Source organism: Fringilla coelebs (genome assembly GCF_963513975.1).
Source record: "Fringilla coelebs genome assembly, chromosome: 9".
Lineage (NCBI taxonomy): Eukaryota > Metazoa > Chordata > Aves > Passeriformes > Fringillidae > Fringilla > Fringilla coelebs.
The window spans coordinates 8,068,011-8,084,658 of NC_140067.1; the positions used below are offsets into that span (position 1 = coordinate 8,068,011).

The window sequence follows — 16,648 nt, forward strand, 5'->3', positions numbered from 1 at the left end:
AAAGGTCTGACTCCAACCTATAAAAGCCAGGAAATCCATAATTAATGGTTCCACTAAGACTTCAGCTCTCACAGTCATTCGGGTCTGATCCAAGGTTATGGCTACAATCTGAAATGGCCTTGTGAAAAATGAGTCATCATTTAATGCCACACATCATTATTAGTATTTACTTTCTGTTATACCTTGGAGATTGTTCTTTTCTTTTTGTTCTGTCTTCACAGCTGAGGCATTTGAGTTGGCACCCCTGGGTGGACAGTGTTTAGATTTGTGTGTTGGAGGCTTAGTACTGCTGTGGAGGATGAGAAAGCTTCTGCTCTGTCTCCTCCCTGTCTTTGACAGAGCTAAGATTTGCTGATCTCCTGGGTAATCGGCTGCACTGAAGGCTATTAAAAAATAAAAAATGCTGATGAAATGTGTGGTTTCCTCTCCCTTCTGCCTCCTTCCCCCAAAATCTAAACAAACTGAAAAAGTCCTGCCTGACTGCAGTTTCTGTTTGAAATGGCTTGTCAAGAATCAAAATTAAATGGAGATTTCAAGTAGCAAGATTTTTTTCTTCAACTACTTGATTTTGCAGAAATGTGCAGATCTGAAGTTTGTCCTTGGGAGAAATCTGAACTTAGACAAGACTCAAACCCTGGCTACCTCCCATAGCAAAATCCAGCTGGGGCAGCAGGGAGGGGACACAAAACCCTCCGGCTGCAAGGCTGAAGTTTGGCATACAGAGAGTATCATTGTTTCTCTTGACACTGTGTTAGCCAGGCTTCCCCGTGTAATATAAATAATTAATTACAGATCATTCGCTGGCTTTTCATGATGAGATGCTCAGTTAATTGAAAGGATAGAGAAATGCCTGTGAGGTTTCAGAGTGGTCAGTGAAGGGCAGGTCAGAATTGCACCTTTGCTGTTGCAGGCAAATGGTTCAGGGCTGCCAACAAAACAAGTCCAAGAAAACAGAGAACCTCTCACAACTGCTGGGGGGAGTTATCCTGGGACCTAAGGCAAGGAAGGTTCCTGGGAAAAAGGAGGGAGGGGAGCTATTAACTGGGAGGGTGTTACAGGAGGGGGGAGGTTTGGAAGGAGCAATGGCAGCTAGGGGATGTCAAAGAGAGAAGTACAGTGGTGGGAAGAAAAAAAGTAGAAAGGATGTAATGGGCAAGTTAATTCTACTGCCAAGGAAGAGATCTGGGTGAAGGTGGTGTTTGGGAAGAGGGTAAGGACACACACGCTTCAGCAGGAGAGAAATTAAGGGCAAAGAATTGTTCTCAGAAGAGAAAAAAAATTCTTGTCCCAGATGTAAGCTTAGCCCTGCAAAAGCTACCATTAGTGGGAAATGAAATGAATTCTCCTGTAAGTAGAAATGGCAGCTCTCTGATAGCCCAGTGCAGACTATTCAACCCCAGATGAATGCAATAACATCACAAATATCAATTTATTTTGGAAGAAGCAGTTGTTTTAGGGGGAAAAAAATGTATAGCAGTGATGGATGAAGGGAGACAATATGTAATAAACTACACTGAGTTTGCCTGTACAGAGTGAACCTTATCAGTTTGGATGGAATTTAAGCACTTAGCCTGTTATCCTTTCTTTCAAGACAATGCAGTGATGGAAAACAGAACTCTGTCAACTTAGACAAACTTTTAATTCCACTTAACTGCATCTGAAAGGTAAATTTCAGTAAATTAATCCAAATTGCTTCCTTTTCACAACACATGGTGCTGAAATACAGTACTTAACTTCATTAAAGAAAAGACTGCTTTTATTTAGAGGAGACCTAGACACCTTTGAAGTCTAACAGGTAAATTGTGGTCAGATGATTTCCCTCCATATGGTAGCTTTGAGCTTGAAATTTCCATCACTGGGGCCTTGTTTGTTTAAATTACCCTGTCTGCCTCCCTGGTCAGGACACTGCTGAGGGAGTGCCTCCTGATGCTCATGGGGAGGGGATCACTGCCTCCTCCAGCCTGTGCAGCCAAGGAAGCAGTGTCACCTTTGCATTTATTGCCCTGTGTTCAACCAGGGATGAGGACACAGCTTCAGGACTTCTCTGTCTTGCAGGGCATGGCATACAAATATCTACAGTCAGCAGAAGAACTTCAGGGTTTGTCAGTTGGGGTGCAAGAGCTTTCTGTGATACGGAGTGGTTCCACAACACCTCCTGGGCAAATGCTCTCTCCTGGTTCCTTTGTGGAAGGTGAACCTTTATATCTTGAACTGGCCTAAATTCTGCTCTTAGTTTGCCCAATTTTTTTGAACCCTGGTGGATATACAGTTTCCAGAAGAAGACATTTTGAGCAGTGCATCAGTTGGTCTTTCTTCCTCCCAGCCCTACCTGCCTCTCTCAGACATGTCATCTTGCTTCTGTGAAGGCATCCTCTGCTCCTCCTGAGCAGAGAGCCAAGTGTAGGGAGCTCTGCACATTTCCCTCCTTAGTTTTCTCCCTGTTTCCATTTGATCCCCCTTTAAGGTGAGCAGATGGCTCAACACCTCCTTTAAACAAGCACTGGCTCTGGCAGTTCTGCCATCATGCCCTTTGCACAGCCCCAGGTACACAAGCCCTCCAGTGAAAGTAAAACAGGAGCACTGTGTAACTCAGCGCAGTAAGAACAAGAGGTAAATCTCCTGACTGTAACAAATGATACGGTGATGACATATCCTCCCTCCCTAGATGGTTTTTATTGAGGCTTCTTGGATTATCAGGTTGGTCAGAGTGCACAGAATATATTAATTAAAGCTGTGGAACCTGGCCTCAGCACACAGCTCTCTAATGCATCTCAGTAAGGACGGGAAGTCCTGACATTCATGTCCAAACCTGTAGCATCTCCGTGCTAATAGACCTTCCCTGTCAGCTGGCCATGACTGATAACTTCTTTCCCCTTGTAAAGTCAAAGAGTTAATTTGTTATTCTCCAGATGGGGCTGAAAAGATGTGCAGCCTCACTTTTACCTGCTAAACACATGAATAGATCCATGTGTTTTACTTTGTTCTGTTGTTCTTAATAATGTGCTGCCACTGTGGGATGACACAAACACAGATAAAATTAGAGAAAAACAAGCAAAAACCTTACATGTTTACTTTCACTATTACTTAAGTGTCTCAGCTTCAGTGTGACCAATTCATATGAAGCAGTATGCAAATGGTGTTTTAATGAAAGCTATAAATACCTGAAAGTAAAATCATTAAAAAACACAGAAGTCTTTTGGAAACATAATTTGTGTATAGATTTCAGTTTTGTTTCATTAAACTAAATTCTCTATTGGTAATGCATTAGGTATTTTATTTTAGTGAAATTTAAATCCATCATGAATATTAAATCCATATTTCTGAAGGCGAACGAGTAACAAAATTGGAGCACACAAGTTAAGATTTTTGAACAATGAGGTATTTTTCAGCAATGGCTGTCCAAGAGCACTTTCTGCTCTTTCCTCCTCAAGACTGATTAAGATTTAAAATACAATGCAAGATGTTTTATGGAGCCTATGAAGAGCCTTCTTTTCCTTTCTTGTTTTCTACTTCTCATTTGAGATGTGTTGAGTAAAGATAGTCTATAACATCTATTTATATCTGTCCCAGCTTGATGTATTTCTGACTGGGGCTGACACAGCCCTACAACTGCTAACTTTGTTAAGCTGCCTAAGATCTGTCTGATGCAGCACAAACAAAATGTTTTCTTAGGATTTCTTAGGATTCAAGAAGCAGCAGTGGCTGAGTTTAGATGATCTCTTCCTCTGTGATCCCCCCTTGTACTGTTTCTCAGCCAGTGCAGCCTCGTTTCCTCATCCACTGCCAAGACTTCTACAACCTGTTAACTTTTCAGTTCCATCTTTCTCCATTTCTTGCTTAAATATTCTTTCTCCAGTGCTCTTTCTACCTGCCTTTTTAAACTCTGGCTGCACATGCTTGTTTGGGCCCTGGAGAAAGGATTAGGAAGGGGCCCCTCTTGCATCTCCATCTGCTGCACTCACCTCCACCTCTCTGAGTTCACTTTGCAGGAGGCTGTGATCACACAAACACTGCACTTTGCTCTTCTGTCCATCCATGCAAATTAAAATGGGGGATTTTGGAGGCTGCAGCCTTCAGCAGAATCTCTGAGATGGGGACATGTGTCACTTGTATCTTGTATATCCTTGTCACCTGACATTAATGCAGACTGCAGGAAGTGGGAGGCAGAGCTAGGCATCCTCTCCTTCATTTTGTGACCAGGAGGTTCATCTCCTCCACATTACTTCATCTTTGCTTTCCCTACCATTTTCATATAGGTGTATGTGTGTCCAACTGTACTGCAGACTGGATAGACAGCATGGAATCCATTCTTTGCTAAATTCATGGATATCATAAAGCAGTCCAGGCTCTTTCTGCTGATGTTTTTCCTTCTCTTGACCCCTTGGCAGGCTTGTGGGCAGCCTCTGTGGCAGTGGCCAGTGCCAAGAACGTTGGGGTGAACTGTGGTCTAGACACCTACAATAATAAGTCATCAGCAAAACCCTTATGCTTATGCATTGGATCACTTTTATATTTCTCATTTGGCACTAAGCTGAAGAAAAGGTGCCTGTGGTTACAAATGTAGGATCACATTTCTTTTACCTGTAGTTTGTTTTAATGTTAGTATTGAGCTACTGTGGTCAAATAGGTTAGACTTTGTTTAAAGTCTTGAGATTCCCATACACAACTACTCAGTCATAAAAACAAGGCTTCAGGATTAGATTTGTAGTACATACAAAGTGTCTCCTGTAGAGCAAGGCAGAAAAGGAGCTTATTTCACTCTAAGAGTTAATGCTAAGTGAGTTTGACTGTCTTCTGTGTTAATGCAAGGCTTTTTCCCCAGCTATTTTTAACCTGTTCCAGCAGTGTGTGTCCCACTGTGGTCTGGTATGCATGAGCTTTGCTGTGAGGTTTGCAAACACTTGTATTTCTGTGTTGTGAGAACAGAGCATTTGTGTGTTGTTGGAGTGTGTGTTCTGAAAGGAAGGGCAGGCCATGCATGTGATCCATGCACGTTTCTGTTGTTGCCTGTGAATAACCATGAGCTCTGGAAGAAAGCTTGTTAGCAGATGTCATCATGGCCCTTCCAATTTATAAATATGAGCCTTGACATTTATATTTTCCATGTCCAGGGCTTTCACTAGCCAGATGTTCTGAGCATTGGCTTCTTGGAGTCTTTAACAATGACTCCTCATGGCATATTATCTATTGCACACACACAAATAAAAGTGATCTGGCTCTTATCAAACAGATAACATGGGAAAATGCACTCAGTACCCTCAGGTAATTCCTCTAAACCTGAGCTGCATTTTAACACAGCTCTACAAAACTCTTTATATTCACTCAGCTGAAAAATAAGTTGTCTGATTTAACAGGCAGAGAAAATTCAATACCCAGTAGCACATTTACCCTGCAGTTTAGGGTGGGTGAGGAGTGTGGCTTGTGTTAACTTAAGGCTGACTGCAGTTGCAGACACTAAAAAGTGCTGAATGGGCTCATGCCCAGCCTGAGTTGGATTCCTCAAATACATGAATGGGTAGTAAACCACCTGCACTCCCTGTATTGCAATTCTGGATACAGAGGTTTTTCCTTCGGCCAGGGAAGAAAATGCCAGAATAAGCCTGCTCAAACACCACAACCACAAGTTGGAATTTTTCATTTGAGTGCTCTGTGTATCTAGCAGTATCTCAGCCCAGAAAATTGCAAATCTGCTGTTCTGTTAGCAAAGTAATACAAAATCCATAAAATACAAAAAAAATTCATCTTCCAGTGAGTTATCGTAAGGAAAGAGAAATGTCATTAAAAATCAGTGGAATTTAATGTCTTTAAAATTCAGTGTTGTGTGCAAACGCACAACACTGTCAGTGCTAACCCAAAGGAAATAGGTAAGGGATATGGGATTTATTTCTAATTCTGCTATTCCCCTTCTGACTAGTGAGTTTCATGGCCTGGAAAATGAAGTGAGGAAAAGTATGACAGGGAGTAAGGCCACATTACTATTGTGGTGGGCAGCTGCTTTGTAGGAGGGGTTTAACCACAGTTAAATTGTGGTATCTAATAAGACAGATTCATTGTGGAGTGAATCAGGAGGAAATTGGATTCCCTTACACTCCCAGAACCATGGGGTGCACTGCAGGCTGGAAACCCAGCAGGATCCCAAAGGGCAGCTTTGGTCTAAGTCCAGTTACTCACTGGGATGAAGGAGAAGTAGGATTTATTTGAATTCATATGGTTTTAATGCTGTAAAAGCTGGGTTCCTGCAATTATGAAAATGCCAGGCCAAATTCAGATTTCGCTCAGATCACCTTTTCACAATTCCTGAATAACTTAACTGAACAAAGTGAGCTTTATACCTAGGGCCTGAGCCCAGGCTGAGGGAGCCAAGTTTAGTGCCTGGGAGCTGCTGGGTGCCAGAGATGCCTCATGTGGCAGAACCATGGAGAGACTGCTGCAGACCACTCTCTCAGAAGCTCAGATCTGCATAGACACTTCAGGGTCTGGGCTATGACACCTGGCAGGGAAGGGTTTTTCAGTCCTTCCAGCCCTACGGACCAGCAAACAGCTTTTTATGAGCCACTGATGGCATCTCCAGGCTTTCAGAGGGTTTGGAAGTGCTTGAGGAGAAGGGGTTTGTGCTGTGACTGCTGTCACCGTATTTGTTGTGCCAGCAGCAGGAGAAACCTGACCTTGTGGCCAAAGCAGCACTTCAATGTGCCTGGTAGATGTGCTCTATGAACCTTTTTTTTATTTTATATGCAAATCTACTGGCAAGAAAAAGAGGCCAGTGCTTCTATTCAGTGGTACAAGCTTGAATTCCTTAGTGCTCCAAATAACAGGTTCAAAGATCTGACCCAACCTTAATTATTCTTACTAAGAGAGACACTGGAAAAATACAAGCAGAGAGTAAGAAAGTGAGCCCAGTGAATTAGAAAGAAAAATGTGATACAGACTAGCAAAGAGAAAAACTATTAGCTAGAGATGGAAAAAGAACAGGGAGAAGGAAAAAGAAAATTAAAATCAAGTGGAAGAATGCAGTATATTAGACATCCATTTAAGCTAGTTTATATTTTGGTTGTTCATTCTGTTCCTTAATACATTGCACAGACATCTCTATAGCTGAAATAATTTTATCTTAGAGAACATTTTCTCCAAGAAAATACTTAATTTGACAGGATGTGTTAGGTATTTCCCCATACCACCTATTCTAAATCATTTTAAAATCTGGAGGGGAAAGTCGATATCTTTTACAGTGTTTAACAAAAAAGTGACAGGGTCAAGTATATACATCTCTATGAATGTATGTGTTCCCCAAGCACATCTAAACATGCATGGTTAATTCTGTGCATCTGCAAAAAATATTTGAGCCATAGGGCCCACACAATGCCAAACAAACACTTGAGTACACAGAGGAAAGGGCAGAGCGAGTCACTCTGGTTCTAATTAATTGAAAAGTTGAGCCCGAGATGTAAAATATGGATTACAGTTTTGACCACCCCAAAAAATATAAATTCTTTTGTGTGTGGGGCTGTATTGGTGAGAGCAGGCAGTTTGCAAAATGCAGACAAAAAACAGATATTCTGCTCATACTTGGGATTTGGTTCAAAACCACCTGGTTGCAGCTCCATCAAATTAACTCCTTACGCATTGTGTATCAACAGGTTGCCCAAAAATCTTCACTGGCAGGGTTTTTCCAATGCTAAGCCCATCTGTGTTTGTGCCCTTGATGTTCTTGCTTACTTTGGCTGCAATAATACAGTCATTATCTGTCCAAGGAGCAGTGGAACAAGTCCATGGTTATATGAGCTGTGATGATGAGTGCCTTAATCACAGGCACAAATCAGGTACAGAGCCAGATGTGTGCAATGGGTGGGGGTGAGTTTGGGGGTGGTTTGGAGCCCACATCACTATTTAGACTATCGTGAGCACATCCTGGCTCAGATGTCAGTGCAGAACTGGTGGAACAAAGGGCTCTGAGCTATCCCCTCTTAGCAAGGGCCAGGGTAAAACTGGGATGCATTATCCCGGCTCTGTGATTGCCTTGTCCCACTGCAGAATCACAGGGGATATTCCTAGGATATTAGAGAATCATCAAAGCATTTCTTAGAAGGGCAAAGGAAAGAGCTAATGTTGTCATCTCCTGTCTCAGGACCACCCAGACACTACTACAAATCATGGGTCTTCAGCAGCAGTATCTTGAATACTCTTCACAGGGATTTTAAAGAATTTAATTTCTTTTTTTACCTCTTTTTTTTTTTTCTTTTAAGGATGACATGTAGTTTCCTGATGGGCTGGTTTTAATAAGGTCAAAATCTTTGTTGTTGCCATATCAGAGAAGAATATAACATCTTTTAGTCATTAGATGGGAATGGGGTAATTACTCAGAGTGTGTGCTTCAAAGGTTATTGGTTTTTACAACATTCTGTGTTTTTACACCATTCTGCAGTTTTCTGGAAAGGAGCTGCAGGCCTGATTCTGCCACAGCCATAGGTGTGGGTGCAGGATGTGTATTCACTGGGTTTTCCTAAAGGCCTTTGGGGCAGGACATTGAGAAGGGCCATGCACAGTCTCCTCTGGGAGTGGAGAAGGCTGAATCTGACTGTGAGGTGCAGGAACCCTTCCCACAAACTGGAAGTCCACCTCAGAAAAGGCCCTTTGGGCTGTGCTGGAGTTGTTTCTCACCTGTTCATTCCCTACCTGCTGGATGCATCCTCCTGTCCACCTTTGCTTCCCTGTGTTCCCCAGCCCTCAGGCTGCACTGCTGTGACAGCAAACTCCCCTTTCCCTGTCTCAGATGCAGCAGACCCCACTGCCCTGTCCATCCCTGTCCCCTCCCATCCCTGTCCCTTTCTCTGGCCTCACAGCCGATGATCCACTTAGCCTTAACGATGTGACCCATCTGTGGCTTTAGAATGCCCTGTCTCAGCCTCACTGCAGGTCAGTGTCTCTCCAGGGCTGAATTTGTCATCACTGAGATGTTTTGCAGGTGGCTTGAGCCTTTGGGACCTGCAAATCAGAGCGAGAGCCTGCAAAACACTTCAGGTTGTGTTAATGTTGGTGGTGTCACACCAACGCTCAGAGGTCCTGACTCAGAGCAGAGTCAGGGGAGTCGTAGCACTAAAGTGATTTAACGAGGTTTTGATGGCTCCTCAGTGGGTGACTCGGGGATAAAAACCAAATCTCCTGGCTTCCAGCCCACAGCCCATGCTGAGAGGGGCCCAAAACTGCACCAGAGGTCTGAGCTGCATCTCAGCATTGAGCCTCCTCCTGCTGACACCATCATGCCCCCCCTGGAGCCCCTGATCCAAGTGAGCCATCTTTTCCTCCTTCGTGTCAAACTCCAGAGCCAAGACCCCATGGAAGGGACAGCAGCTGCAGCCCTGCTCTGCCTGGTGTTGGGTGGCTGCTGCAGGACTGCAGAGGGGAGCTGTGTCCCACCATAAGCTGCTTTTTGCACTGCAGAATCAGCAGTTTTCCTCTTCCCCACCCTGCTGTCCCAACCGGATTTGGGAACCCATCGCTACCAGTCAGAGCCCCCAGTGGGGCCAGAGCTTGGCTGGGATTCAGGAGACCTGAATTCCAGAGACAGAGATCTTTAGAAGCAGCTCATCTGACCAATCTTAGAGTCATGCCTTTGTGGGGAAAGGGTTGTCCTCTGGAGATGTCTTGTTCCCTATAAACTGAAGCAGGAAGACAGCTGAATAGCTCTGGCTATAAGCCTGCATGGCAGAGCCACAATTAAGGCTACCTTTTAAATCCTACTGAAGGCCAGTTAGCTGAAGGATTGCTGTGATTCTCTTTAATGGCACATTTAAGTATCCCATCCTTGTGTGCTCCCCAGCTGCATTTCAGTACCTGGTGACAGGGTGGCTCAGAGCCACTGCGTCGTGAAAATTGTGCTTCCATTTCCATCTTTTCCCTTGGTATCCTGTTCTTTCTCCTAGAGATGAGCCATGGCAGATGTCCTAAAACAAGCAGGGCTGGGGAATTAGTCCTCTGCCAGGGTATTTGCTCTGCCCTTTGCCTCTGCACAGGAGGCTCACAGGTGCCCACTTCAATGGGGAACTGCTCAGTGTCAGTCTTCAGAGGAGCCAGAGCACTGAAAAAAGGCAGTATCAGACCTTGACACTGCTCTCAGATGGAGATGGTTCCCATTTGAGTCTCATCAGGAGAGCTCAGATGGACAGTGAAGGGCTGTGGAAATGCTCCTGGTGCTCTGTTCATCATGTGGCTGAGACTGTGCTGCTCACAGGGAGGGTGCGTGCTTGCACTGTGAGACATGGCCAGAGATACAGGCTGCCAGTGACGCTAGGGCAACCAAAAAATAGGAGGGAGAAGGCTCTTCTTTGGCTCATGCCCGATCTTCTCTGCTGGCCCCAAAGCAGTGTGTGATAGTGCTCACTCACTCAGACATGCTAAGGCAGTTTACTACACTACTGCAAATAAGCAGTGGCCTCCTCTGGACCAAAAACTGGATTCCCTAATCAGATCCATCTTGGATTTTTTTTTTTTTTTTAATGAACTGAATCTTGTGAAAGCATGAGCCTCTTGGCCTTGGTCCCACAAAGAGCTTTAGGATGTGCTGAGTTGTAAGTATGAATTGTTGTAAGAATACTAGTGCTGGAAGCTCTGGTATTTGCATGCTCACAGTCCTGCTCATTTGGGACCAAGGACTCAGCACCCTGCAGGATTTATCCCTCAGGCTGCAAGAACAGCATCTGTAAGGAAGGCAATGATGAAGAGAGAGATGGGGGGAACAGAGCCTGTGTTGATCTAAAGAATCCCTTCCAGAAACACATTAAATAATAATATGAACATTTTGGAAGATGGGGATTTCATGTTCCTTTTAAAAGGCTACTCTAGTTATCTTCAAAGTTAAATCCTTGTGACATTTTTCTAGTGAATTTTTTACTCCCCAACATACTCCTGTTAACTCTTGGTTGAGCACCTATTCTTTTCCTTCAAATGTGTGGTCAGACTTCTTGCCAGCCAGCTCATTTACAGACTGCAACAGGTTGGTCCCAGCACTTCAAGCAGATGTATTTTTCAAATCTTGATTAATAAATTTTGGTGACATAAAGAGGCCTGCTTAGTTCCAAGAATAATTGTCTTCACTTGCAGAACATTATTTCTGATCACCAGAAAAATAATGTGATCAGTCCTTTCACATCTGTTCATTAAATAAAAAAGGGGAAAAAAAAAAGCAGGGCAAATTTTGTTTGAAAAGAAACAGGAAGCATATGCTTAATATCACTTAAGAAAACCCCTAGCCATCATAAGGTTAACATCAAATCACAAATGCAAAACAGTCATTATTGTATTTACTCAAAAATTTTCTTTTACTTTACTAGCTTTTTAGGTTTTCAATTGAAGCATGCATTTTTCAGGTTTCAATCTAACTTCTTTCATCAAATGCTATTGTAAGAAAGGCTGAGTCAACATTTGCTTACATTTATTAAAAATAGTTGTCTTGTGTTTACATAGCTCCTTTGATCCAGAAAAATCCCCAAACACTCTGTAAGTTATACTTGAAAGGGTTACTTCCTCCACCCTGAACAGAACCACGTTGGGACCAAGGCACGGCAGCAGATTGGAAATGGATAGAAAGATCACAATAATGGGGTTGGTCCTCACCCCCTCGGAGAACCAGCAGTTTTCCATGAGCTTCAGAACAGTTCCTGGGACCATAAGGGTGGTTTGGACTTCAGAGGCAAAAAGCAGTGCCAATACTGTCTGTCTCTTGGGGATTGCCTGTTTTTCATGCACTTGGCAGATAGAGAGGAAGTGGTACCTACTGCACCAAGCACAGCCCTGGTGGAACCTCACCCAGGCCTACTGTTTCCAGTTTGGAGCTTCTTATTCCAGAGAAGACATGGATCAGAGCCAGGGCAGAGCAGAGGAAAAGACAGAGGGAAAGCACTTGAGGACTTACAAAGACAGATGGAGGGAATTGTTTGAAAAAGAGAAGGCTGAGGTGAAACATGGTTAAATTTTCAAAGTACTTGAAAGGCTCCTAAGAGAAAAGGAATAAACATGTCCACGGGGACAGGACAAGTCATGACCTTACACTGTAGCAAGGGAGATTTGGTGAAACATGAGGCAGTAATTCTGGGCATCAGAAATGGTGAAATGCTGGAATGGATGGCTGGACAGACTCTGGAATTGCTGTCATTTTCACTGGTTTTTTGAGACTGGATGAGACAAATGTCAAGAGGGGTTTAGATCTTGTTCCTGTGTCTGGGGCAGATGGGCCAGAAATACTCTTATGGTCCTGACCTGTGTCCTTCTGCTGTGGTCACATGGATTAACCAAGTCATGCTAAAAATTAGTTTGTGAGTTCCCTTCAAAGTCCTCACAAGACAAACCAGAGTGGAAATTCTCTCAATGTGTTGCTTGTGTGTTTATTTTTCAGCTTTAAAATGCTCCCAAACCATCAAGGTGCTTCAGCACAGCCTCATCTTAGAGGACTTGAATCATGAAATTGCATTCAGTAGAATGTGCACAAAGCATGTGCCTGAGGCCCCATTTTTGGGGAAAGTTTTACACATTCTAATGATAGTAAGACAATGTATGAGTAATGCACTGATTTGAAAAACTGCCCTATTATCTGATCAAAAGAACAAGCTCATGAATATGATACCGCAGGTCATTTGGCTAAAACCTACCTGGAGTCTTCCAAGTTTTTAAAACAATCCCATACACAGAAGCAAAAGAGAGGTATGAACAGCAGAGCCAGTGGTTGCCTGTTAACCACAGATCATGTGGAATGTTTTATTAAATATATTTTATCAGACACACAAGGCTGAAATACAGAATATCCTGGTCTGGCAAGAGAAGACGTGATAATAATTTAGATGATTATCCCACAGATCTCTGATTCATTTTTATTATTCTTTATGTTCATTTCAGGAATGCTCAAATCCTCCCCAAGGAAGGTTTCTGGTTGAGTTCAGGGAACTCTGCTTCATCCTTAGGGAATGTCCAGGGGTCAGTGAGACCCTACATGCACATGCAAACGTGCTCAGAGGGAGTTTGCAGAAGTCATCTCCTGACACCTCTGAGAACAGGTTATAATCCAGCCTGGCTGTCCAGGGCCTCTCTGTAATGCCTAGGAAGTGAAAGACCTTGAGCAAGAGTAAGACCCCTCCCCACTGCACTGGAGTGAGGTGGACCAGCTTCTGGAAAGGTTTCTCTCCCCATTCACTACAGAAACAGCCCAGTTAAAAACTGGGACCAGAGGTTTTACAAGGACTTGTAGCATTTGGTAAAAGTAATTCTCTTTAAATATCTCTAAACTACCTTGGCAGTCAGCTAAAAGTACATTAAGAAAATGTTTTTTATGGATAAGCTGTGATTCATTTGCCATTAGCAAATGCTTTGTAGACATTAGTGGAAACACACTGTTCTTCTCTTGTAAAGCACTCAAGGAGTTTTTGAAAACAAATAACCCCACCTAACAGTATTTATCTTAACAAGAATGCTTTTATACAAATGTAATGTCTTGAAAACAGAAAATAACCTCATTAACTAAGGAGAAGTGATCAACAATTCTCCCTGAATAAGGGAGAAAAGAAAATCAACAAAAACCAACCAATCAGCAACAACAAAAAAAATCATCCCCCCCAAAAAACAAAACCAAAACACTTATGGAAGTTGACTAGAATGCAGAAACATCATACAGAGACATAAAATGTTGATTTAAGGCTGCTTTAGGAATCCCTTAGATGTAGCTGGCTGATGAGTGGGCTTCTGATGCTTTTGCAGGTTCTCTGGCCAGCCTGTGTGCACAGAACATCCCTGAGGAGTAGAAAGTTTGTGCAAGGGAAATTTTAATCTTACTGGAGGATCAAACCCATGAAATGTGTCAAGAGCAGGATACACCCAAACTGGAAGTCAGAATGGCATTTCGATTATTTTTTAATTAAATTTTTAATTTAATTAATTAAAATTTAATTAAAATTAGACCCTCCTTGTAGTTTAAAATTTAATTTAGGGCAAAATTTTGTAGTCCTGTAACGTGGCAATCAGTACCAAAAGATGAGGACAAACACCTACCCATGCTTACCTCAGGGAAACCAGGTATAGGGGAAAAACCCGAGTTGTGATCCCACTGTCTGTGCTGCCAGACCTGGGCACCACATCATCACTCAGCAGGATAAATGAGAGCTGGATCAGAAACTGAAGCATGACTGCATTTGTGTTGGATTACCCAGAGCGTGCAGTACCTCTTTTTGTCAGAAGTTTGCTTTAACGATGCTTTGTCTTCACTGTGGGTATAATGTTACTTATGTTCCAGGAGCTTGGCCACACAGTTCCTAATCCAGTGCCATTCCTGCCAGGCAGATTGGAAACAGCAGCATTAGTTTATGGCAGATCAGCTCTTTGTGTTAAGTGACTGCAGCAATTCTGATGCAATATAGCAGAAACTCTAAAGCTGGGTGTTTTATATCTTCACTTCAAGACATAAACCAACCACTCACCACGGGAATTCAGAGAACTTTCTCCAACAAGCCTTGATTTCAGAGTTCTCTGTTCACAGCAGTTTGTTGCTCTGGAACAAGCACTAGTCCTCAGTGTCAGAATCCTGACACTGGTTAGATGGATTATCTGCTCCCATGAAGCAATTCCTATGTCTTGAATTGAAGACTGCCTTCTCTTTTTACTCTAACTCATTGTACATTAGTTAAGATCACTTCTAGCTGCAGAACCACTGTCCCACCCAGAAGCTGTGGTGACAGTATAAAGGATGAGGGAAGAAATGAAGTGACTTCTCCCAAAACTCAGGCTAAATGTGCAGGGATTGTCCATGGGATTTGAAGTTGACCAATGCCCTCTTCAGGGTGGGCTCTGATCTTCTCAGTTTGTGATTGACTCAGCACATTTGAAGCATCTCAGCCAAAATCTATGTTGGTATTGCTTAGACAGAAAAAGACAAAAGCCTTTAGTCCTTCTAAATTCTGTTTCTGTGCAGCAATCTGAAGTAAGATGTTATTCCTTTCATCTGATATTATGCAAGACACAACCTTTTCCTTCCAAGGTCAAGATCCTGGATACTGTAGCTAAATATTTATAGGACTGCATAGCTTCTTACCCCATTAAAAATTATGTGAGGGTCATTTTCAGTGCTTCCAAATCCCCTTTATGCAAGATTTAGAGAATCTACAGGTATTAGTGTCACATCTTTTTTTTTCAGGGGCCCTTGCCGTTTTTCTCCTCACTTCTCAGCAGAATGTCTTGGGTTTAAGTCCAAAATCCACCCTGTGCAGTTTGCATGCTTGGTTGTGCTGCTCCCTGACAACTGGTGGATTATGGATCATCCAGTAATGGATGCAGTGGGGACATTTTCTGAAATGGAGATTACAGCTTAAACTTCCAAATCAATCTAAATGGACCTTTTTGACCTCCAGTGTCATGGGAGTCATGATGAATTCCAACCTGCAAATTCAAATCAAAGTACTTACTCAAGCTACAATCAATAAGCAATCACACTGCTATGAGGCAAATCCACAGCCAGGGAAACCTAACAGCAACTGAGTCTGGTTTTGGCTTTGTGATTTGATCCAAAACGGCTTAAAGCCAAGAAAAGAAATGAACCTGCTCAATCTCCCATGCTCAAGGTTATCAGTTGTGTAAGGGGATCCTGGGAAGTTCTTTAAGGCTTGCAAAACAGGGAAGGAATTGTATTCTGGACCCTCCTGGTCACTCAGTGTGTGCTCCATGGTGGGTAAGACATGTCACTGAGACATGGCAAATTTTCAGACCTTAGGTGGGAAGAAAGGACATAAGAACGAGGTCATCCTGGGTCAGCACTAGGATACTTTCAGCACCATTTTGATGCTGGCCAGTAATGGATGCTTAAAAATGGAGTGCAGTATGTCAGATACATTAAGAGCAGCCCCTCCTTTGGCTGTATTTGGTCAGCAGAAGCTGAGGGACATCCTGGATCAGAGCTGTTTCCACATCATCAGTTATCAGTCTCTGGCTCTCTCTTTGGTGTCTAATGTGTGCATAAAATAATAAAACTAATAATAATAATAATAATTGGATTTGCCATTGTGGTTGCTACCACTTGGGATGACAGCTCACAGAGTAGAGATAAGGGTTCTCCTGTTTAATTTCCTTCTCTTGTGTTTTCTTCCAGCACCACCACGTTGCCTTCCTATATCAGGATAACCAATGGCTACATCACAGTCAAACCTCCCATCTGGATTTCCAACCAGCTGGATCAGAGGCCGCGTCCCGAGCGCCCATCCCAGCCCCAGCCCACGAGCTCAGCCCCAGCCAGCCTTTCGTGGCCATCAGTAACATTTCCTCTCTGCATGGCCATAGCTTCTTTTCTCCTGAGCCTACTGCAGCCCTCCTGACCACATTGTATTACATGCAATCCCTTGGAATAGAGAGATAATTTATGAACAAATTGGAGTTTAAGACAACAACAGTTGCAAGCTGGACCTTCTCAGTGACTCAGTAGTGCCTTCTAGCTGATTTTGTCTCTTTGCCCAGATACATTTTGAAACTCTAAAGCTTTATTGTAACACTGACTTACATCTTCTTTTTGTAGAAGGATCTTTATTTCCCATAGTGCTATGGGGTTTTGTAAAATATACATGTTCATATAAAGAAAAAAAAAAAAAGAAAAAGAAAAATGTATTTATTCGACTGGTAAACTTAT

General features: G+C 42.9%; 1 protein-coding gene across 1 annotated transcript in view; it reads left to right on the top strand.

The window, feature by feature from the left end:
• TRABD2B (TraB domain containing 2B) overlaps positions 1 to 16,340 on the top strand; it is a gene marked incomplete at its 3' end in the record, with an annotated part of 260,827 nt that extends 244,487 nt beyond the window's left edge. The window contains exon 7 of the mRNA XM_084211121.1: positions 16,118 to 16,340. Within this exon, the coding sequence (XP_084067247.1) occupies positions 16,118 to 16,340 (223 nt within the window). The remainder of the gene's footprint in view (positions 1 to 16,117) is intronic.
• Positions 16,341 to 16,648: the final 308 nt, after the last annotated feature.